The 23,568-nt window shown below is 40.2% G+C and overlaps 1 protein-coding gene across 3 annotated transcripts in view; it reads right to left on the bottom strand.

The window, feature by feature from the left end:
• The window catches only part of ELAVL4 (ELAV like RNA binding protein 4), a 102,294-nt gene that overhangs the window by 76,289 nt on the left and 2,437 nt on the right, over positions 1–23,568 (bottom strand). For 2 of the 3 annotated variants that reach the window (XM_023549620.2, XM_023549619.2), the window contains exon 1: positions 22,222–22,973. The exons of the other annotated variant lie outside the window; for it this stretch is intronic. In XM_023549620.2, coding sequence (XP_023405388.1) covers positions 22,222–22,245 — 24 coding nt within the window. In that variant the 5' untranslated portion in view covers positions 22,246–22,973. Of the gene's footprint in view, positions 1–22,221; positions 22,974–23,568 lie in introns of those variants that run through there. 3 annotated transcript variants of the gene reach the window in all.

Here is a 23,568-nt window from a genome sequence, read left to right as displayed (position 1 = left end):
GGTGGTCTCCTGTCACTGACTCCCATCTTCTTCCTTTACCCACCTTTACTCCATAAGCCCCAGAAGGCACATTCTGGGAAGCATCCTTCTGCAGCCAGCAATGACAAATCAGGATACACCATGTTCTCCCTTGGTGCCATACTCAGCACTAGTACTCCCCTTGGCCTGGAAAGCCCTCGTCTCTGTCTGCCATCAAGTCAAACATACCCTTTTCCCAATCCCCCAATCACTTCGGACATTTACTGCACAGCATCAGAACTCTCCAGCTTCGTGTCTGACCCTGTCACTGGACTGTGAGGTCCTGGAGGACAGGGACTGTTTGATATATGCATAATCCCAGGGACCAGTGCCGAGTTCCAGTTTTTGCTAGTAGAATAAATGATTGGATGGATGACTCTCTAGGTCCTCACCTGCTTTCCACAGCCAAATCCGCTCTCACCATTCTGTTCCCCACCATTCTGCTCCCACCATAAACCTCTCTCACATCTCTCCTCTTCAAAATCCATCTAAAAATAGGAGCATTTTCATCTTCTTAAGCTATATTGCCCTCATTGTCTCCCTCAGCTTCTTCTAAGCTGCCCCCAAAAGACTGTATTTTCAAAGCCAGGGGTCTTCCACTTTCTGGATAAGGCTGTGTTTTCTGGCCTCTGTTCCTGCAACCCCACATTCCTTTCACCTCTAATCTCTGTTTTAGCCCTAAACTTATATTTTATTTTCACATTAGGGATGACTCTGGCTGAAGTCTGTATTATCATCTTGAGGTTGGGTCCTACAGAACATTTCCTCCTGTGAGAGTTTCTGTTTGTCAAAGACCCACACACCAAAGCCAATGTGGGTTCTAATGTTTTGCTGCAACAACTCTTAGACCTGAGCACGCCTGGTATGCTATTATTTTTTTAAACAAATGAATGAATAAATGATTGTATAATTACTTCCACATCCACTCAATTCAAATCAATACAAACACTTATTAAGTATCGATTGCATAGCGTAATAGTTAAGAAAATAGGCATAAGGGTCTGACTGACCAGGTTGAAATCCTGGCTCAGCTATGTGACCTTGGGCAAGTGTCTTAGCTTCTTCTTCTTTTTTTTTTTTGACTCACAGCAAATTGTTTTGCTGAGATGTGTGCTTTTTTTTATTGTACTAGTAGTATATACATATAACAAAACATTGCCATTTCAACGTGTTTTACATTTACAACTCAGTGAGGTTATGTTCATCATACTGTACACCCATCACCACTATCCGTTTCCACATTTTTCCATCACCCTTAACAGAAACTCAGTGCCCCCCAAGCAGTAACTCTCCTATTTCCCTTCCTTCTACCCCGGTAAGAGACGCGTTATTTTTGAAGGCAGCAGAACTAATCGGAAGTGGGCTTTACTCTTCTGGAGAGTTAGAAAACATTTACTTTTCTTCCTTTCTGTATGTTTCAACTCTCGTTTAAGAAATAGGAAAAACAGCTTATTGATTAGTTATTAAAGGATATTCATTATAGGCTGAACAGACTCAGCAGAATGACTAAAGTCCTGCCCCCGCCCCCCTCCCCCCCCCCCAATTTAGTTCTGATTCCTTTGTTTAGATCTACCCTGGAAGACACTGGCTTTTCTTCCTAAAAGAATCATTTTTTTTTTTTAGAGAAATTTGTTATTTTTTTGGTGAGGGGGAGGATTTACATATTGGTCTTTTCTACTATCCACAACTTCACGTCTTGAATGTATTCATATTACAAAAACATCCATTTATTTTCAACTATAGTCACTCATCTACACACAGTCCCTAATCTGGTTGTCTCTTAACATTGAATGATTTGATTAATTGCTCCCAAGGAATACAATATTACATAAAAAAAAGTAGTCGCAACTAATAAAAGAAATGACTTCTTTCTCATTGCCTCAGACTCAAAGTTGATGTCTATCTATGACTCTAAAAAAACTACCTCACTGCCCAGGCAAGCTCAAGAAAACTTCCCTTGTATTCTGTTATACAGGAACACCATTTTCTTACCCCTGGTTTCCAAGGGGAAGGATTTTTCCTAAGCACCATTCTGGCCCATCTGCCCCCCGCCCCCCGCTTTTTTTTAAAATAATTTTTATTGAGCTTTAAGTGAACGTTTACAAATCAAGTCAGTCTGTCACATATAAGCTTATATACACCTTACTCCATACTCCCACTTAATCTCCCCCTAATGAGTCAGCCCTTCCAGTCTCTCATGACAATTTTGCCAGTTTCTAACCCTCTCTACCCTCCCATCTCCCCTACAGACAGGAGATGCCAACACAGTCTCAAGTGTCCACCTGATACAAGTAGCCCACTCTTCATCAGCATCTCTCTCAAACCCGTTGTCCAGTCCCTTCCATGTCTGATGAGTTGTCTTCGGGAATGGTTCCTGTCCTGGGCCAACAGAAGGTTTGGGGACCGTGACCGCTGGGATTCCTCTAGTCTCAGTCAGACCATTAAGTCTGGTCTTTTTATGAGAATTTGGGGTCTGCATCCCACTGATCTCCTGCTCCCTCAGGGGTTCTCTGTTGTGCTCCCTGTCAGGGCAGTCATCGGTTGTGGCCGGGCACCAACTAGTTCTTCTAGCCTCAGGACGATGTAAGTCTCTGGTTCATGTGGCCCTTTCTGTCTCTTGGGCTCATAATTATTGTGTGACCTTGGTGTTCTTCATTCTCCTTTGATCCAGGTGGGTTGAGACCAATTGATGCATCTTAGATGGCCACTTGTTAGCATTTAAGAAGTGTCTTAGCTTCTTTATGTGTCAGTTTTCTCAAGTGTAACATGGGGCATAGAGATAGGGTAATGTCGACAGGGTTCAAGCTATTATTGTTGCTAAGTGCCACTCATAATGACCCCATGTGATAAAGTAGAACTGCTCCATACGGTTTTCTAGGCTGTGATCTTTATAGGAGCAGATTGCCAGGTCTTTCTACTGCAGAGCTGCTGGGTAGGTTTGAACCACCAAACTTTTGGTTTGAAGCTGAGCACTTAACTGTTGCATCACTAGGGGCTCATAGAATGTAGCAAAGATTAAATGTATGGTTATTGTTGGGTTACTCACTTCCATGGCGCTTGATCCCTGTCCTATAGGAATTCAGTCTTGGGGAAGGGGTCAGTGGACTAAAGTATAAACAAAGTTCCAAAAAGCAGTGAGGCAAGTGCCTAACCAAATGCCTCCTGTAGCACATCCTTTTCATGTCTTTGTATATGCCACTCCTCTGCTGAAATGCTTCTTCCACCACCATCTAAGCAACTCTGCCACTTTGCAAAACTAGAGTCTGCCTTCCTGACCTACACAGTGTTGGGCACCTCCTCTCTCTCCTCCGTGGTGCCACTCACCGCTCTCACTCAGTTACCATTAGCCTGCCTGTCTCCCTTGTGACTGGAAGCTCCTTTAGAGAAGGGCCAGAATTTTGGTTGACTTTTTGTCCCCAGCCCTGATGGCGCAGTGGTTAACGGTGCTCGGCTGCTAACCAAGACGTCAGTGGTCCAAACCACCAGCTGCCCCGAGGGAAAAAGACATGGCAGCCTGCTTCCATAAAGATTTACAGCCTTGGAAACCCTATATGGCAGTTCTACTCTATCCTACAGCATCACTATGAGTTGGAATTGACTCAACAGCAGTGAGTTTGGTTTGGTTTTGTGTTTTTGCCTCCAGCACGCAGACCACAGAGCCCTGGTGGCACAGTGGTTAAGAGCTACAGTTGCTAACCAAAAGGTCAGCAGTTAATCCACCAGCCGTTCCTTGGAAGCCCTATGCAGCAGCTCTACTCTGTCCCATGAGATTTGTGTGAGTTGGAATCACTCTACAGTAACAGGTTTTTTGTTTTAGAACACAAAAGAAATTCAATCAGTGCCTGGGGAATGAATTAGTGACCAGAGGCAGGCAGCTAGGAGAATTTGAAGGGCAGGAACATTGGAGGAGCCTTCCTTTTTTTCCCAATCCACCAGGCTCGGCAGTGTGCTGAGAAAACACAAGAACGTGGGACTCTATATTTTCATCCTTTTCTTAAGCCTTTCTTCATTTTTCCTGCTCTAATTATTTTATTTATTTATTTTTTAAATTATTTTAGATGAGTGCAGGCATCAAGACCAAAACAATGTGAACTAGTGGCCAAGAGGGTCAAAAAAATTCTGGGAGAATCGCAATACCAACATGCCACAGGCCACAAGAGAAAGAAAACATTCAGGGCTTCATTCAGTGTTCTGCACAAAACGTGTGCTGCCAAATGCTTAAACAATTGTATTGCTACTCTTAAAAGGGTTTGATGGAAATTTTTTTTAAAAGGAATTTTAAGTCTGCACATTGCTAAAGAAAACAAATGAGGCTTGGGATGAGAATAAACTATACCTTTTTCTCACTTTTAGTCTTCCTTAAGATTTTAATGGAATTTTATGTAAGAGTATACAGAATGGAGAAGGTGCCCTGATGGTGCGACAGTTAAGTGTTCAGCTGCTAACTGAAAGGCTGCTGGTTCAAACCCACCCAGGGCTCCACAAGAGAAAGACCTGGAGATCTGTTCCCGTAGAGATTAGAGCCAAGAAAACCCTATGGGGTAGTTCTACTCTGTGACGTAGGGTCACTATGAGTTGAAATTGACTTGATTGCACTTAGCAACAACAACAACATACACAATGGAGAGAGGAGGTAAAAATAAGTAAAGGTTTGTTTCTATATTCTAAAATTAATGCTTTCCAGTGCCTGACACTGGAACATCAAATAAGGTTTATTTACAACTCCAGGGAGTAGACAAGCCCTTGACTGAATACTTTTGACCTATGAAAATAATTATATCATATCTCTCCCTTCAACTTAAAAGTAAATACTCTAGTTTATAACCAGACTCAGGAATCAAACTCAGGATGTCAGACTTCAAAGCCCTTTTACCAAGTGTCTCTCTTCACAGAACTTTAGGCCTCTAAGGGCCTATGAGTCTGGGAGGATGCAGCCAACCCAGCTTTGTGACAGAGACTGCCTGTTCCAGTCTCTATCATATCGATTTCGGGCAAATTAAATCTTGTTTTCTTCCGGTATTCACAATATATATTCTGTTTTGAAATCAGCTGTTCTCCTTTTTGAAGATTATGCAGTGGAACGTAGCTCTGATATTTCAGTCTGAAGCTTCTCTCCCTATTAGTTCCACAATAAATGACTAATATCTAAAACGGACACTCTAGAAGGATTGAACTATTTTTTAAAATTCTTCTTTATTAAATGCCTGTTGTGCCACTAAATGTGCCAGGCCCTGAGTTCAGATTTTTACATATGTTATCTTACTCCTCTAAACAAGCATATAAGGTAGGTATTATTAGTCCCATTTTATAGATAAGGAAACTGAGGCTCAAATTAGTGACTTTACTAAGACCCTACCACAAGTCAATCAAGAAGGGGAAAAAACCCTGATTTCTTTGACTCCAAAGCCCATGCTCTTAACTACTGCTCTTACGGAAATGAAGAATCCTATGATAATGCCGATGTCTACCCCACCTTCTAGGTCCAGGTTCCCACAGGCAGCCATCAGGAGATTTTGCAGCCTTACATGACAGGGGTGCCAAAAAATGCTCTATGCCCTGTCTTCAGTGGGACAATTGGCCAAACACTCTTCCAGTCCTTCTTGGGACATTTATACCATTTGCACAGACTCAACTAAAAGGAAAGAGAGTGGTGCCTGTCCCTCATAGGCTGAGGACCCCCTGGCCTATTTCTGAATTCTCTATGTTGGGTTTTCCTTAGGCCCAGAACAATTCAACCCAATAGTTCAATTCCCAGCTACTCCAGGGATGATCATTCCACTTCAAGTGGAGGTCAGGCAAGCCCATCACCCTAAAAGTTAGCAGCTGAACATATGAAGCCCACTTTTCAGGGCAGGGTGTTGACTTCCAGCCGAGCGGAAGCAAGACATTGGTTGAACCATTGTGGTCTCACTGCATGTCCACAAACAAATCCTTGTTAGCGCTCCTCTCCAATCCATTATCTCACTGGATTTTTAAAATAGCACTTTTCACTGTGTGAAATTATACAATATCACACAATATGTAATATCTATGTATTTACTTACTCTATTTGTCTGTCTTCCACCTTTAGAACGAAAGCTCCAGGAGGGCAGGGACTTGTTTTAGTCACTACTGTATCCCTAGCACGCAGAACAGTGCCTGACACATAGCAGGGACTCAACAAATATTTGAAGAATGGGACACAAATTAGTATCATATGGTAGTAACACTGATGATGATGATGATCACTTTATATGGCAAGCAGTACTTTAAGTGTTTTATTTACAATAGTCCACCACAACAACCCTAGTTTACAGATAAATCAAGACATAGGAAGGGTGGGTAATTTGCCCAAGATCACAACTGGTAAAGCCAGGGTCTAACTCAGACCATCTGGATCCAGACTCCCTGTTAATAACCAGTAGGCTTAATGCCTCTCTTTAGATCCTACCTTCTCTTTTTAAGAGGTGAGTAATACAAAATGGGAGATAAACATGGGCTTTTGAATCAAAAGGACTAGGCTTTGAATCCCAAGTCTGACATTTACTAGCCACATGACCTTGAGCAAGTTACTTAAGCTACACAGTGCTCTTGCTTCAAAACAGGAATAAAAAATACACACTTCTTTGGGTTGTTGTGAGGATTAGTGAGATAACCTAAGTAAAACTCTTTTTGCAAAGCCTGACACATACACCATAAAACTCATTGCCATCAAGTTGATTCTGACTCATAGTGACCCTATTGGACAGAGTAGAACTGGCCCACAGGGTTTCCAAGGCTGTAAATCTTTTACAGTGGCTGCAATAATGGGCTCAAGCTTAGCAACAATTGTGAGGATGGCACAGTCCTTGACAGTGTTTCGTCCTGTTGTGCACAGGGTCACTATGAGTCAGAACTGACTCGATGGCACCTAACAACAACAACAAATCCTTGACCGAAGCAGATTGCGACATCTTTCTCCCTCAGAGCTACCAGTGGGTTTGAATAACCGACCTTTTGGTTAGCAGCCAAGAGTGTAGCCACTGTACCACCAGGGCTCCTACATAAAGGGTTGCTATCACTGTGATGTATCATTGTTAATTGTGTGGTACAGACAGCAAGTGCCATAAAGGAGTCTAGAAGAAAGAAAAATTACTGAGGAATTATAGGTGAGTCATGGTGATCAGGAAAACTTCCATGTAAATAGACATTCTCAAGATCTTTAGCTCCAAGTTACAGAGCAGTGTTTGGTGAGCAATAAAAACAAAAAAATATGTATCATAATCAGTCTTCATGACAAGGAGCTTTGGGTTCAACATCTCTCTCATAGGCTAGATGTTAACAGGGCATATGACGGGAACCCATTTTATGACAATCTGACCAACATCCAACTACTCAATAGTTAACAGTTAATTACTGAGTACCTATTAGGTGCCAGGCACAGAGACAAACCAAGATCCAGATTGTCGAAGAGATGATGAAACATGGACAAATCAACAACTGATTACACAGTGTGGATTACACCAAATCAACAGTTGATACACCAAAGATGGAAGAAGGCTGGCAGTATGAACAGAGGGGGCTCCAAATCAGCCTGGGGAGTCAGGGAAGGCTTCCTGGGTGAGTTAGTCCTATTTGTCTCAAGAAGCCTGGTGAAAGAAAAAAAAGCAAAAGGTGTTGGAGGCTAAGGGATCTGCTTCAGCAAATGTGTGGAACAGCAAGTGCAGTTCCAGAGCGGAGCAGGGATGGAAGCAGAGAGCTGCAGGATGAGAGGCTGAAGAGGTGGCCAGGGGGCTGCCACAGAGGGTCTCCTGGGCCTTGGAATGGCAGCTGGGCTTGGTTGTGAGCTGCAAATCAATTAAATACCTTCTCTGAGATCTCATCTTAACACTGTGCCTGTAGCAAATACACTATTTCCCCATGAAATACAAACAGAACAATACTGAGAGAGAAAAAGAATACATTATTTATTTTAGGCTCGCTGCTGAACTTTCTTTGGGGCCCTTTTCTTTCCCTAAATAGATCACAGGTATTTTTAGTACTGGTATAGTTTATCACCACCTCATGATACTGTTCCCCTTTTCTGCTCTAAAGTCATTTTAAACTCTGTTCAGCAAATACTACTCTCCTTTCCCCAGCACAGTACCTTGAATGACTTGATATACATTTATTGAACTGGACTGAATTCACTGAGCAACTACTATTAACATGACATTGTGCCATTAGGCAAGGCTGAGGCCCAGATGTAGGAGAAAGTGATAAAAAGATGAATATCACAGCACCCTTGACAGCAGAACTGATCTGAGATTCTAAAGATGCAAATGAGACATGTACATGACAATAATATACATATCTAAAGCAGACTGTAGGAGGTTACATCTTTCAGGAAGTGGCCTTTGCAAGTCAGTGGGAGTCTGAATCCCACTTCTGGCAGCACTTTCGCCAGACACTCAGCTCCTTGAGGACAGGCAGCTACATCTCCTTTACTACTAAATCCTCAGCGATCACCAAATAGGAAGTACTCAGTAAGTACTTATTAAATGATTCTACGTATTTAATCCTCACAATAACCCTGAGAGGCATTAATCATTTTACAAATACGGAAACTGAGGTTCAGAGAGGTAAAGTGACTTGCTTGAGGTGATAAGGCTAGTAAGTGGGATAGCAAAAATAACAAGGTAACAACAATAATAACAATTATTATTACTTTCCATTGCAAGGAAGCCACTCTCCATTTATCATTCTCTAGATGTCTCTGCTGCAGGATGCTCTTTTCTTACTAGGATGGAAAAGGTTCTCTTTGACTGAATGAGACTCGAAGTTTACAATTTGAGTTCTTGAGCTCTGGTTGGCTTTTCTCTGCTGCCAGTTTTAGGTGCTTCAAACACATTGAACAGTTTTAGGACGAATAGATTTGCCCATATCGCAAGTAAAGACACCCAGGCAGCTAGACACAGAACAAAAAATCTATAGTGTTCTCTAGTACAAAGGTTTCCCAATACTCTCCCTCCCCAGCCACCAGGTGGGAATTAATCCAGCCTCATTTCAATTCAATAAATCTTTATTGGAATGTGTACTATCTATGTACCAGGCACTACTCTCAGTACTTTCAAAATAAAATACACAGTTTAAAACCCTACCTCTGTCGTATCTCCTGTTGCGATTACATCAAGTCTTACCTTCATGTGTAGTAAAGAGACGGACTAACATTTATTTTTGTAGCATGAAGCAGAGCTGAGTACAGTGCTAATACATAATAGACATTTTAATGCGTTTTCATGGAATTGAGTAAATCTTCTAAATTTTGTTCTGGAATCAGACAGATCTGGATTCAAATCCTGGTTGTGTAACCTTAATCTACCTCTTTAAATCTTGGTGAGCTCATCCAAAAATTAGGAAAATTAACATTTAACTTTTAAAGTTGTTCTAAGATAACAGGATAACAGTAATAATAATTATTATGTAATATTATAATAATATAATAATTATTAAAAGAGATAATGTTTATAAGGCACAGTGGCTGACTCATAGTACGAGATCTAGAAGTGTAACCTACTTGTATTATTTCTAGTCCCATCGGTAGGTCACCTCTAGTACTTGTCGTTATTATTATTACTTTGCAGTTTCTCCTAGGTAGCACAGCAAAGGAATGAGGTTTACTAGTTAATAAATATTTTGATCAGTACAGAGTCCGAACACATACCATGCAGACACCATTAATTTTCAAAAATTTAGGATACAAAGCTCCACATTAAATCTAAAATTCTCAGGGCATCTTTTCTTTCATAATTTAGAAGCTACTAGGGATCTTACATTATACAGATCGGGGCCGGGGGGACACATTATTTTTCCTTTGGATAATCCAGAGCTCACTATCATTTAGAATTGTGTTTCTCAAATTTTCTGACCATGATCCACAATAAGAAATACATTTAACACAATGAGTTCATATTACAACTGAGAACATGTGTAACTGAAACGAAAGTTTGATGAACTTACTAAGTACCATCCATTGATAATTTCTTTCCTATTTCATTCCATTCTATTATTCCATTGCTGTATTTATTTATTTATTTTAAACGATGGTCAAGACTCAGTAAAAGTAATCGTGGGCAAGACTAGAACCTAGTATTTTACTAGCATTGTGATCCTGTCTGTTAGAATGTATCAAGGATATAGTCCAACTGATCCTCCTATTAAGCCATGAAACTGTATAAACTTTATTTGTATATTAAGAAAGTGAGACTCAGAAAGGTTACATGACTTGGACTCAGTAGAAAAAAAAACTCAGTAAGCTCCTACAAATTTGGGACATATCCAAGACTCACAGTCTTCTAACTCCATAATTCACACTCTTAAAAGAAAAAAAAAAACCACAGTATGATAAATTCAATTCAATAAGCATTTATTAAGTACCTACTATGTGTTAGATAAGAGAGCATCTGACATGATCTCTGCCCTCAAGGCTCACAGACTACCAGGGCAGACAAGTATGGCTTGGTACATGCACTTGGAAGTCTGAAGCAGGTAATTTTCTGTACTGGAGGAAATAAACTTTTTCCCCAGCACTCCACTTTCTCTCCCACCACACAATGCACAAAATGAACACTAGTACCTGTCAGTATAAGAATGCATACTCCTCTAATGGCACACTTAGGAGAAAGTTGATATTTTTCCTTCTACTGCTTTTTGGTACTGTAACCCTAAAGGCAAGGAGTTTGGTGGTGCAGTGGTTAAACACTCAGCTGGTAACTGAAAGGTCCGTGGTTTGAATCTACCAGCTGTTCTGTGGGAGAAAGATGTGGTGGTTTGCTTCTGTAAAGATTTACAGCCTTGAAAGCCTTATGGGGGCAGTTCTACTCTGTCCTATAGAGTTGCTATCAGTCAGAATTGACTTAATGGCAGTGAGTTTGGTATTTTTTTTTCTTTGAACCCTAAAGGCAGTCTGCAATATGACTTCACCAATGAGCATCATCATCAAAACATGACATTATGACCAGAAGAGTGCTCTCATGCTGATTCCCACTAAATAACCAATACCTAATTTAGAAGCATCTTTAGGGTGATTTCAACTTCTGAGAAATGACTCAATAAAGACAGGTCTTAGACCCTGCAAAACAATCAACAAACTGATTCTATGCAAACTGATGATCTAAGACATTCCATGGCTATCAATTCAAATAAATTTCAAAACATCTTACCTGAGCCGTTAAAATCCTTCCTAAACTATAGCTTTTACCTGTCTCTCTAGCCTGATCTTTACACATTCTGTGCTGCATTCACACAAGGCTACTGAACACTCCATAAGCAAGCCCTGTAAGTTCCCATCTCCATGCCTCTACTCACGTGATTCCCTCCACGTGAGACTCCGTCTTCTCCTAGTTTTACTGCCTATCCACTCAAATGGTTTCTTCCATGACGCCTTGTCTTGTTCCCCCAACAGGAACTTATGCCTCCCTCTTCTGTGCATCTTATCTCTTCTGCCGAGACACTTTTCACATTTTGTCTGTCACTGTCCTTACTCACTATATTAGAATGTTTAAGATATTGCAATATTCCCAGAGGCACCTAGAATGCAGTTTATGTGCAACAGACAGGAAATATATATTTGCTGATTCCACACTGAAAAACCTGATCAAGAAAAGGAATTATCTTTTTTTTTCTAGAGAAGTAAACGTTGACCAAGCTGAAAATATCCCCAAACACTCTGGAGCTAGAATTTCTGATATTGCTAGATATGTAACCTTAGGCAAGCGAATGATGAGAAGGCAGGAAGGGACAGGAAAAATGAATGGGTGGAAATGGGAACCGGAGTGAAGGGGAGAGAGTTGACACGTCATAGGGATTGCAACCAATGTCAGAAAACAATTTGTGTATAAACTGTTAAATGAAAAACTAATTTGCTCTGCATACTTCCACCTAAAGCACAATAAAAAGGGATGGGGGCGCTCTTAGCAGTGCCTGCCCTAACTACATTAAAAGGATCAAACTGAGACCATAGGCCAAAAATTACACAAAGCTAAGTGAATATGAGAGATGATCTCCATGGTCACAGATGTGCTGGGAACAACTGAAACTCTAAAATGCAAACTTCCTTCTCTATTCTTGGAAAACTGACACAAACTGATAGTTCAGGAAGAGTGCTGTTAACATTATGCCAACTGTGAGCTCAAGTCTCCAAAATTCACTAACTGGAGACTTGTTTAAGAGTTTTTACTAAAGTTCTTCTAAGCTCAAAGTCTTTTCTCTTCATGTGGAAAACCTTAAACCAGATGCATAAAGTAGTAAGAACTGGCTTAATTATGGATGAATTTTCAATTATTAAATAATACAAACACCTATCTAGCAAGAAGGTCCTAGGAAAATCCCACATGTCCCCTTCCCTGCTCAAATCACTCACTCAAACATCTCTTTTTGGTCCTTTGTTAATAGGGATTTTTCTAGGCTTAAAATTGGAGAAGTGTCTTCTCCGCCACCCTTTCTCCAAATTCAAGCCCCTTTTTTCCATAGATATATTTCTGCCCAGAAAGCTTGCACATTACAGACAAAGCTGTGTACAAAATCCTTAGAAAATTCTTGGAGAAGCCTTGAAATAGATTCACATGGGAAAGAAAAGTTCTTCTGTCTATTGCAAAGTAAAGGGTATTATTTTTTAAAAGTATAAAAACAAACAAACAAACCGAAACTCATTGCTGTGAAGTCAATTGCAACTGATAGTGACCCTATAGGACAGAAGAGAACTGCCATATAGGGTGTCCAAGGTTGTAATCTTTACGGAAGTGGACTGCCACATCTTTCTCCCAAGGAGCAGCTCGTAGGCTCGAACCTCTGACCCTTTCATTAGCAGCTCAGCACTTTAACCACTGTGCCCCTTCTAAAAAACCAGAAGGTCAGCAGTTTGAGTCCACCAGGAGCTCCTTGGAAACTCTACAGGGCAGTTCTACTTTGTCCTATAGGGTCAGTATGAGTCAGAATTGACTCGACAGCAATGGGTTTTGTTTTTTGGTTTTTGGTCCTGAGTTTTAAAGATCAAACTGAAAGAAAGAAAATGACTCCCCTCACAACCTTTCCATGATCATATGAAGTGGAATTAAAACCCATGTCATTAAAAAAAAGTCCTAAGATTTCATATTCAGTTCAAGTCCTGAACCCCTTCAGAGACTACTTGTATTATTTCTCTGTCCTCACTGATGACAGCAACAGGTCCCAGTATAAAACAATTTGTGAATTTATTTCATGTACCTATTTATTCCCTCCTTCAGAGCCTTGGAATAAAGGTATAAAATTAGGCTTAACCTAACATCAGTCCTGACACCACCCACTACCCCTTCCCAAGTGTGTGCGGTCCACAACAACTACATCGAGGCCCTCATGGTGAATTTCTTTCTCTCCTGTTTTTTCCCTGTGGTCATTGCTGACTTCAAGGCGGAGGGTAATAAATTAAGGGCCAGAATTCTGTTCACATCTTGCACACCTCTTCAGTCAATCTGATCACTTCTAGAGCTGTTTGCACTGCCAAAGCCATCCATCATCCTGCCTCACCAAGCAGGAGGAGGAAAACTGATGGCAAGTTAGAAAAATCTCATTAAGCCACTTTTTGCCTTAACCTCTTCACTATTCCTTGAGAAATAGAACTTCAGAATTCAGTCTATTGGGAATAGAGAACAAAAAAGCTGACACGGTAAAGGGGAATATATAGCTACAATATAAGTTGCTTTGGGGGCAAAAATCAAATAACACATAGGTTACAGTATATACGTCAGATACAAAGTTGCTTTGGGGGCAAAAATCAAATAACACATAGGTTACAGTATATACATCAGATAGCAAAGGTGAAACCATATCAATTAACCTCAAGCCAATTTAATTTTTTTTTTTTCTGGTTCACTTCAGAAGTTCCTAAAGGCTTTTCATAAAATTAAAAAATAGCACCAGTTAAAATTAATGTTATGTTCACTTTTTTCTTTTTTTAACTACTAAATCCCACGTTAATTACAATTCCAAAGGAGATCCTGGATGTACCTCACAAAACCCCAGGCGGATGAAGAAAACCTAATAAAGCCACACAATTACAAGGAAGAACCAAGGGCTTGTACATGTTAAACAGAACACAACACAACCCTGTGTCACCTCATTTGATTGCCGAGGAGACGATGGAAACCACGAGGGCAGCACGCAGGGCACTTCTCCCGCAGGACATCTGGGGAATGGGCCTCCTTCTGCGGAAGGACCTTTGCCAAGGGACAGAAAGACTAACTAAAAGAAACCTAAAGTCCTCTAAGTACCCTCAGTTTTCAGGTCCTGTGTATGTCTGATATCTTCAAATACTGTTTGTCATCTGATCCTCACAGAAGCCCTGTGACCTGGGCATTTTTACCATTCCCTTTTTAAAGATGAGGGAATTGAGGATCAGAAAGTTGAGCCATCCAGAATGACCCAACTATTAACTGGAAAAGTCAGGACACTAACCCAGGTCTACCTGATTCCTTGATTACCATATTATCTGCAGGGAACAATTTCCCTTTTTTTTTTTTTTTTTACCACATTAACGATTCTGCTTCTAGGTATGGCTGGTGTCTGTCTCTCTCCCAAACCCACAGCGCCATCCTACAGGATCAAAGCCTCTTCCAATTTATGATCCCTGACAGGGGCAGATCACCCAGTAAGCAAGGTAAGCATGGGCTTACTCGTGCTTATTTACTGGTCTACAGTGCACAATTTCACAGGGGTTTCATGTGTACTACAGATTAGTAAGCACCTTGCCTACTGGGTGATCCATCCCTGCAGAGGCACACCATGACCGTCCTCGGAGGCCCGAGGCAGACTAGCAGTTCCATAGTTTCTGAGATGGCTTCTCCAACAGACGTGATAACACTGCTATCTGCGTAGCAACGAATCTAATTTTCCTATACATGTACAAGTCAATGTAATATGTTTTTAGCTCCATCTGCACACTGGCCCTCTGGATCCTAATCACAATAACCAGGTTGATATCAGGACTGGAACCTTTTCCACTACATAAGCTATTAAAATACAATCAAGCCAGAAAGTTATCCTCCCCCAAAGCCACCTAAAACAGAGCAACTCCAAAATAAAACCAATTTACATATTTTAGCCCAAATTAAAAAGTAAAAGCTAAAGATTCCTTTTTAATATCCTGAATAATAAATGCACATTTATGTAAAGCTTCCTTTGGGGAACGGTTACTATGAGGACAACTTTCCCAATATTATTCATAAATACCACTTTTGTTTTGGTGTTACAGTAAGAATCTGGACTTGTGGGAATTGTACCGCCTGTACCCAGTGCATCAACGGAGATAATTAATATTGAAGACATGGTACAATATCCAGAATTTTAGATGAGGTTGGCTGCATTACAAAAAGTAACGTAAGAAGGGATGAGTTAAATCTAGTCAAAATCACAAATTGCAGGGACTTAGTCATTAACTTCATTTTCAGTAAGCTCTCTCCTAAGGAAAGTTTCATTACTAAAGATTCCAAGTTCTCATCCCTTCCACTAAAACTACAGACCTTTAAATAGCACTTGGAGCTAAAGTTTATCATTACAGCCGTATTTACCACTGCTGCATCTTCAAAGGGGGCACTTTGGGAAAAAAAGTTCAACTCAGCCTGTTACTTTTCCATGTAGAAATTAGAAAACAAAGCTCTAAAGTGTTGTAACTGGCAGCTTATGAAAAGGCAATTTGACAAGTCATTATTGGCACATCCCAGCCACACCTGGGGTGATAGCTATGTATACCATATGTGTGCATGCGTGCTTGCGTACACACACACACACACACACACACACACAAGCGAGTGCACAAGCACACACTGCATGCAATATCTAGGTGTGTATGACAAAGCAACTCTATGATTTCTGCTCTACTAGCAAACTTCCAGTTTGCATGGGGGCATGCCAAGAGGGTCACTAACTGCTCAGGTGCTCTCTGGAAGGTAACGCAGGAAAAGATATTCAAGCAGTCATCTCCGTCAGAAGCAAGGCATTTGTATTTTTGTGAAATTAACAGGTTCCAGCCAAGTTCCACAAGCAGCTGATGAAAAGACAAGTTCCTAACAATTATCCAAATTTTACTTCTTCCTAAGAGAAAATACATAGATACATGGAACCTTATAGACAAAAATGTCCAGAAGATAGTCTATTTCTATCTTTTGGAGTCATACCTAGACTCTTACAAATATAAAAGGAAAAATTTCTGTGCACTTGAATGTTCCAGCAAATGTTTTCTCAAAATTTAAAACAAACTTCATTGTATAACACCCAACCTTAAAATCCCTCACCCCTACTGTATCCCCAATCATGGGGACTTATCCTCTATGTTTTTGATCAGCAGCAGAAGAAAAAGAAAAGGTGACCTTGAATTCCGTGTTCCAAAGAAACGCACATAGTAAGTCCTCAATGAATACATCTTTATCCAAAACAGATGATGGGCTACCCTCTACTACGAACACAGTTGGCAAAACAACTTCGAAGGGTGGTAATTACAAGAGGGTAGGCAACAATAGAAGGTAACTGATTTACAGAGCGAACAGGAGAAGATTCAGTGCCACAAAGCGCAAAACAAGAGGAAACCTCCTTCTCACCATCCTGTGGTGTGTTTTTCAGAATTCGCCATCTTGGCTGGAATTGTTTCTCTGCTTCCCCATATCCTGCAAGAATAACTAAACTTCTTATAGAAAAAAAAAAAAAATTATGAATTACATTTTTATAGTTTTAAATGAATACTTTAAAAATTAAACTCAAGTTTAAATGCTATTTTTCAAACTAAGAGTTCAAGGTAAGTTATTTTCAGAACAGACCAATGACTTTTAATTTTTTTCTTTTAAGTCACATATGCTAGTTTTGCGTTTTACTGTTGTGGTTAAAAATAAAGCTTTGAAAAAAAAACTGCAAACACAACAATTACACTGACCTTATTTCTTCAACATTTTCATTGCTTTCTCAAACAAAATTTATTTAAAGGATTCCTTTATGGCTCTTGGAATTTCTTGATCCTTGCAGATTACCTTCCTTATTGAAAGGGGGAAATATCTCTAGTGTTAGATGCAATAAGGATCTGAATATCAAGTCTCCCCAAAGCAAAAATGATCGGTGTTAAAATGATCCGGACAAAGGTAGAATCTCACAGCAGATAGAGAGAGAGAGACAGGAAGAGAGAGAGAGATGCAGCACCAGCCTATTAGGAGCACTGACACTGCAGAAGTTATTTCTTTATGAATATACAAGAAGCAGCATAAATATAACCATTAAACAGAGTGGATGTGAACATCCAAAGCCAGCTAGCTGGCTGACTGCTTTCTTATTTTTTGTTCTTTTGTAACAATTCCATTTCCAAAGTGTTTGCTTTCCAAAACTGATGCTCCAAAGCTATTGTGAACCCACTGCCTGAATACTTAATGAGGTAAATAACAAACAAAATGGATCATCTCTGGTGCTCCCAGCTAGAATCCCAAACTGGATATAATTAGAGGTGTGAACAAGCAAGCAAGGAAGTAATGAACCTGCAAAGTCAAGGTTCTGAGAAATTATCAGGCATCCCGCACTGCACCAGTTCAAATTTGTCACTCATTTATCTCCTATATCGACAAGGAAGAGATCCACATATTGGGACCCCTCACCACTCTTATCCTCCAGCTTTTTTTCTTACTATTTCTAGATAGCTAAATTAAGACAATTACTGCTTGTGACAAATCCCACCCACCCACAGATAACCTCAAACCACTGGCCTATAAAGTCCTTCAATTTCTAAAATATGCCGAGATTTAAAAAATGTTCCTAAAACACACACATAAAAACTCAAAAAACAAAGCCCAGAATGTTAACACAACCACCCTACTTCCTCCTTGTTTTTACCAATGGTTAAAGAGTAGGTTCAAATGCCCCCAAAGAAAAAACGCACATTTTAATTTGAATTCAACCATCTGATTGAAAGGACAACTTCTGGCTCACAAATATTGTTATGGGTTTGCACAACAATTACAGCTTCTCAACGGAAAAGTGTTTGGCTCTAATGGAAGTCTGCAAGGTTTGGATATATATATATATTTTTTTTTCGGCCTCAATGCTTGAAGTTTTATATTTTTCTAATAATAAAAGAACTCGTGGAGTTCACGAGGAAGAGAAGCGACTTCTTATGGAAAGTCAGCCCATTTTGATTTTCTTTCCATTTGTATATGCATATACGCTTGCAAGTAAGCGTATATATACATTCGGTAATACCAAGTAAGGAAAGCCTAAGACAGGTGCCGAAATCCAGAAACACGCTTAAACTCCTACACACACTCTCTCCTTCTCTCCCCCTCTCCTTGTCTCTCTCTCTCTCTCTCTCACACACACACACACACACACACAACTTTCCATATGTTTATCAAATGAATGGGGGAATGCATCAAATGCATAGTGGGCAATAAAAGGTTGACTTTGTTTTTTTTTGCTTTCAAAAGGCGAACTGGTCAATTCCGTGCAACATGGCCCATAGACAAGAAAATCATAAGATAAAAGCTTGAGAATGTTCATGTCTCTTCCTACCCTCAAAATTCCCAATGACATTGGGAAAAAACAAAAAAATACTGCATTGCAGCATTTGCCAGTGCATAGTCGTGTGTCTAATACCCGCTGGCCAGCTCACCCAGAAATGTACATATTAAGTGTCCAGGCATATAAATGAAATGCCTTGTGCCCACAGATCATTGGAACTGATGAAGACATTTGTCAAGGCCCAAGTACCCCTGTCCATCTACAATGACCTCTATCAAGACCGCCATTCCTTACTTGCGGTATACACTGATAATTTGTTTCGTTTTTTTTTTTTTTTTTTTAATTAAATAAGGCATTAAAATGCCAAGGGTTGATTGAATCAGCATATCTTCTCATGGAAGGAACAGTATTGGGTCCACATACAGGAAGAAAACCTGGAAATTCCACTCACAAAAGTAGGTAAGTATAAAGGGTGGAAATCAACCCAAAGGAAAGAACACCCTAAGGAAACACTTTCATTGTTCATAGTAACCCTAAGTTGGGAAAATACTTCAATTTATCCTCAATTCTTTTCGAGATACTATACACACACACAAAGCACCATTCAGGCAATGACTTCTAGACTTGAAATCTCAAGTACATTATCCCCAATAGAAGTGCTAAGTTTAAAATATCTGAAGTCTAATGTGTCCCAAACCCTATTTCAAGACAGTTTAGAACCACAACACAACCCATACCTCATTTTCTCTTTCTCTTTTTTAAAGTATTTGATTGTTATTACCTCACAGCAATGCCTCTCCTAACAAAATCCTTGAATATTCAAAGGACCAAGGAAGGGCTATAGGGGGAGAAAAAAAGTTTTAAAGCTTTGCACAAACTATCTATCAGAAGCAAGCCCGTCTACACCTGGCCAGGAGAGTAACTTGAATGAATGGCAGTTAGGAATGAATGGGACTGAGATCACAAATGAATGGTTAAGTTGTTAGGTTTTTGTTTTCTTTTTAATGCGATAATAAAATTGCACTTGTAAATAACTGATTCTCAAAGCAATTTTCACCACCTATGTTCATTTTACACTTTCAAAAATTTAAATATTAAATTATTCAGCCATTGTATTACTGAACGCTATACGGACATTCTAGTCATTAAAACTGAGATGTAATCAATCAGGTTGTTTTTTGCAGGAATATTTTCAATCAGATTTTCATTTCTTAATAAATGCACGCTCAGCCTTGTGCTTCCATAAAGGCACACCTCCACATGCAGGTACCAGGCATTAATATTTTTAAAACAAAGAAGCAAGAAAGGTCAGCAGCAGAACCACGTGTCTTTTTTCACAACCCAAGCCAAAATGACAGTTCTTTTGGAAATTATTTTCCCCTAACTAAAATTACAAAAAAAAAATTCTCAGGAAATTAAAAAAAAAAAAAAAGCAAAAAAACTATATTAGAGTTAGTCAAAGAAAGTGTTCTATTTTCAAAGGCAACATACGTTCTCACATTCAAAATATGAGATCGAGGTTCAAATGTATAGCAAAAATAGACAAGTTTATTTATTTGTATCTCAAGAATCAAAACAAATAAAAAAATTCCCCTAATAAGAAGACGAAGCAAAAAGAAGCATCTACAAAGAAAACTGAATGGGCGGGGGGGGGGGGGCAGCGGGGTGGAGAGTTGCAAAGGGCACAGTAAAAATTAAGACTACTTTCAATAAAACCTATTATACTTCCTTTTAACGTATTTCAATATTATTTTAAAATCTCTCATTTTGGGGCTTAAAATTAGCTAAATGATTGTGCATCTATTTTGTCTCCCAGGAAGAAACCATAACAGATCACCGTTTCAGTTGTTTTTACGCTATCTCCTATTTGCCGGAGTACTACTATACCTTTCAGACCTTCTGGTACCCACCATCATGGGAAAAAGAGATTACTAGTAAAGCACACTCAGAGAAAAAGAGAGAGATGCCTTTCACCCAGTGAATGCATGGGTTCCAGACGTTGAGGCACACTAGGAAAAAAAAACCCAGCTTTTCACTCAGTGTATGGCCAGATCAGAACCAGGACCAAGTGCCGAATAGAAGGCAGTGGTTGCGAGGGTGCATCCTGATGGATCCTGTGTCTGGAGGCATGGGGAGGAGGAAAGTGAAGCAAAAGGCAAGAGTACAGCTCTTCATTTATTATTTCTTAAAGTAATGTCTACTCTGGATATAAAATGAGGGCTAGAATGAACTCCCCAGAACTGTAGTATCAACATCTGATTTAGTAAAAATACCAGTATCACCTAACACAAAATCATTGCTTAGAGTAAATTTATTCTACCTATATTTCTCCTATGGATATTTGCTGGAAAGGTCTAAGAAATGATTTGCAGAACCTATCAGCTGTGGGAGTTCACTATTATGCTTCCGTCAACTTCATTCAATATAATTTACATTTTTTTCAGATGGCCTTACAGGATTCCTTGCGATTTTTCGCACGTACAATTTCACAGCGGGGAAAAGGGGGAAAGAAAAAAAAAGCGAGATTCCCTACCCTCCCTTCCCCCTCTCCTTCTCTCAGTTTTTTAAACCTAAAAAAAAAAAAAGGTTGGGGGGGAGGGGAGAGACAAGACAGATGCTTAAAAATGGATTTCTAAAAATCACTGTAAACCAGAGTCAGAAATGTAATTAACACCTATTTATGAAGAATAATTAAAGTTGGGCCAGCCACAAAGAACGGCAAAGATAATTGAGGTCCTGTTCCCCCCCCCCTTTTTTTTTTTTACACTGTTTGCAGTGTGTTCTCATGATAGCCACCTGCTCCCTACTCGGCTTCTCCTCTGTTCGTTTCCCCGGCAACCTTTCATTGGGTTTTCCTCCCAGCTATCGCTTTCAGTTGGGCTGCTCGGTCTAATCTTATTTGTTTTACACCCATCAAAACAAGCAGCCAGACAAAGGCAATCCTCTAAGAATGGGGAAAAGACCACAGCTTTGTTATAACCTCTATGCAGAGCAAAAAGTCCTCCCCTGGCTTTTCTAGCCACAAATGAGCGAGATGGATATGAATTTACAGCCTACCCCCATAACCCAGCTCTGAAACCCCGTGAAAGCTATTGCCTGGTGAAAATTCAAAGTCAAAGTGGGCACTCATGGCATCTGATTGTGCCATTTTGTGCCATATCTTCAGGGTCAACATCAGGCGACAGGAGCGGTACTCAAGGAGTTTCCCTGCTTCTTTATTCAGAAAAAGATGATGCTAAAAATAGATTTACTACTTTGTCAGAAAGGTTTTCCACTTCCCCTTCCACATGCAAAAGTCTTGTTTCACAATTGCATCTGTTGGTACCGAATCTCACCTCCTCCACCCCTCATTCCAGCCTTCCCCATCACTCCTAGTATGAGACTGAAAAAGAAACGTGCCTTTAACTTTAACAGTCGTGTAATTCACTTCAAGGCTCACAGAGGCGGTGGACACGGCAGCCAACAGTGACGGTGACATTGTGATTGTCAAAAAAGACACCAACCTTGCTTGGATAAAATGTGTGCTCGATGGAAGAGGCAGCGTGTATGTTGTGTGTGCATGCAGTGCCATTACACTTGGAGATGTATTTGGTTTTCAGAAAAGAGAAATACTAATAAACACACACACAAACGATCTGCACAATGATTTACGATGCACAGTCCACCATCCTTACAGACAGACACACACACCCACCCACCCACCCACGGCTGGAGCCTCCAAGCTGCCTTCCTCTTTTCACTTACCATCTTCAAGCCATTCCACTCCATCTGTGATCAGAAGAAGATGGACCCTCACACAGTGTGTCAAAAGCGGAAAGGAACGTTATGTAAAAGCTGACATTCCTTCTTACAGAGCTGCTGCCCAGAGAAGGAAGCAACAACTCAACACGCCAGGCACCGCTACACATACAAGCCGCCTCCTCTTTTTTATGAGGTCATGACAGGAAACTCTTTGAAATACAAGATGCAGAATTTACTGAAGCCCAAATAAATCACTCTCTTTGCCGTTTTGACTGCGCAGTCCCCGAAACACAACTGCCCATCTCAACGCTCAGTATCCAGGAGCTGCCTCTTGAGGTTTAAATTTCCAGCATGTAAATGGAGAGATTCCTAACCCTGCTGCATCCATCCCCAGCCCCACAAAACCCAGGCACGTAGACAAACCTCCTCTCCCTTCCAAAAAGAAAAGCCTTCTTTTGCCATTTTGGTTTCATGTAATAGAACCTCTTTCAACAAACCAGCAATTATTTCAGCCCACCCCCCTTTGCCTTTATTTAGAAGGGAAAATTGACAACGACCTTTTAAAAATGACAGTCTCTCTCCCCACTGCTTTTCAATAAAAGGACCTACCCGCACTCTCTACACAAAAGAGATAGTAAATGTAGGAACCACAGAGCAGCAGAGAACTAAACTCTTGTGCAAGCATGAGACTGGTCAAGGTGTAGATGCTTTTCTTCCCTCCAGCAACACAAACAACGGATTATAAATCTAGTCATACCTACCATAACCATTCTTATTGGCAAATATTGGGTCTTGCAGAGCTTCGACTCTTCTCTTAAAATTTGCAAAGGTTTCAGAATATATTTTTAAATGACTACTATTGTTATATATTTTTAAAGATCCACAAAACACCGTGTGGATGATTGTAAAGTAAATCAATTATTTTGGGGAGTGGGGGAGAGAGGAAAAAAAAAAAAAAAAGGAAAGAAAAGGAGCAGTGAGCTGAAACCCCTGATTCTAGGATGTAGATAAGAACAACTGAACAGAGCCTTGCTGAAATTGGCTCGAAGCTTCTCCTTTTTACATCCATTTATGGGACCATCTGTCAGCCAAAGCCAGGATCTGATTGGCTGGGAAAACGAAGGGGGGCGTTGCAACATCAGGTGCTATTTAAATTAGCTACTGCCAGATTGACGATGTTAATGATTTGGTGACCTCTACAACAACAGAGACCAGATTTCTGAACTGCTTCTTGTGTCTGGTAATTAAGGCCCGGCTGAAGCAACAACAGCCATACTTGTATTTTTACCTTTCCCTCTTCCCAGCTCAAAAGTACTGTAACAACTGCAGGTCACTGGCGGCTGGCAAACC

This window comes from Loxodonta africana, chromosome 3 (assembly GCF_030014295.1).
Source record: "Loxodonta africana isolate mLoxAfr1 chromosome 3, mLoxAfr1.hap2, whole genome shotgun sequence".
NCBI lineage: Eukaryota > Metazoa > Chordata > Mammalia > Proboscidea > Elephantidae > Loxodonta > Loxodonta africana.
Note: the sequence above shows the minus strand (reverse complement) of the source record. Positions and strands in the feature narration are given on the sequence as shown.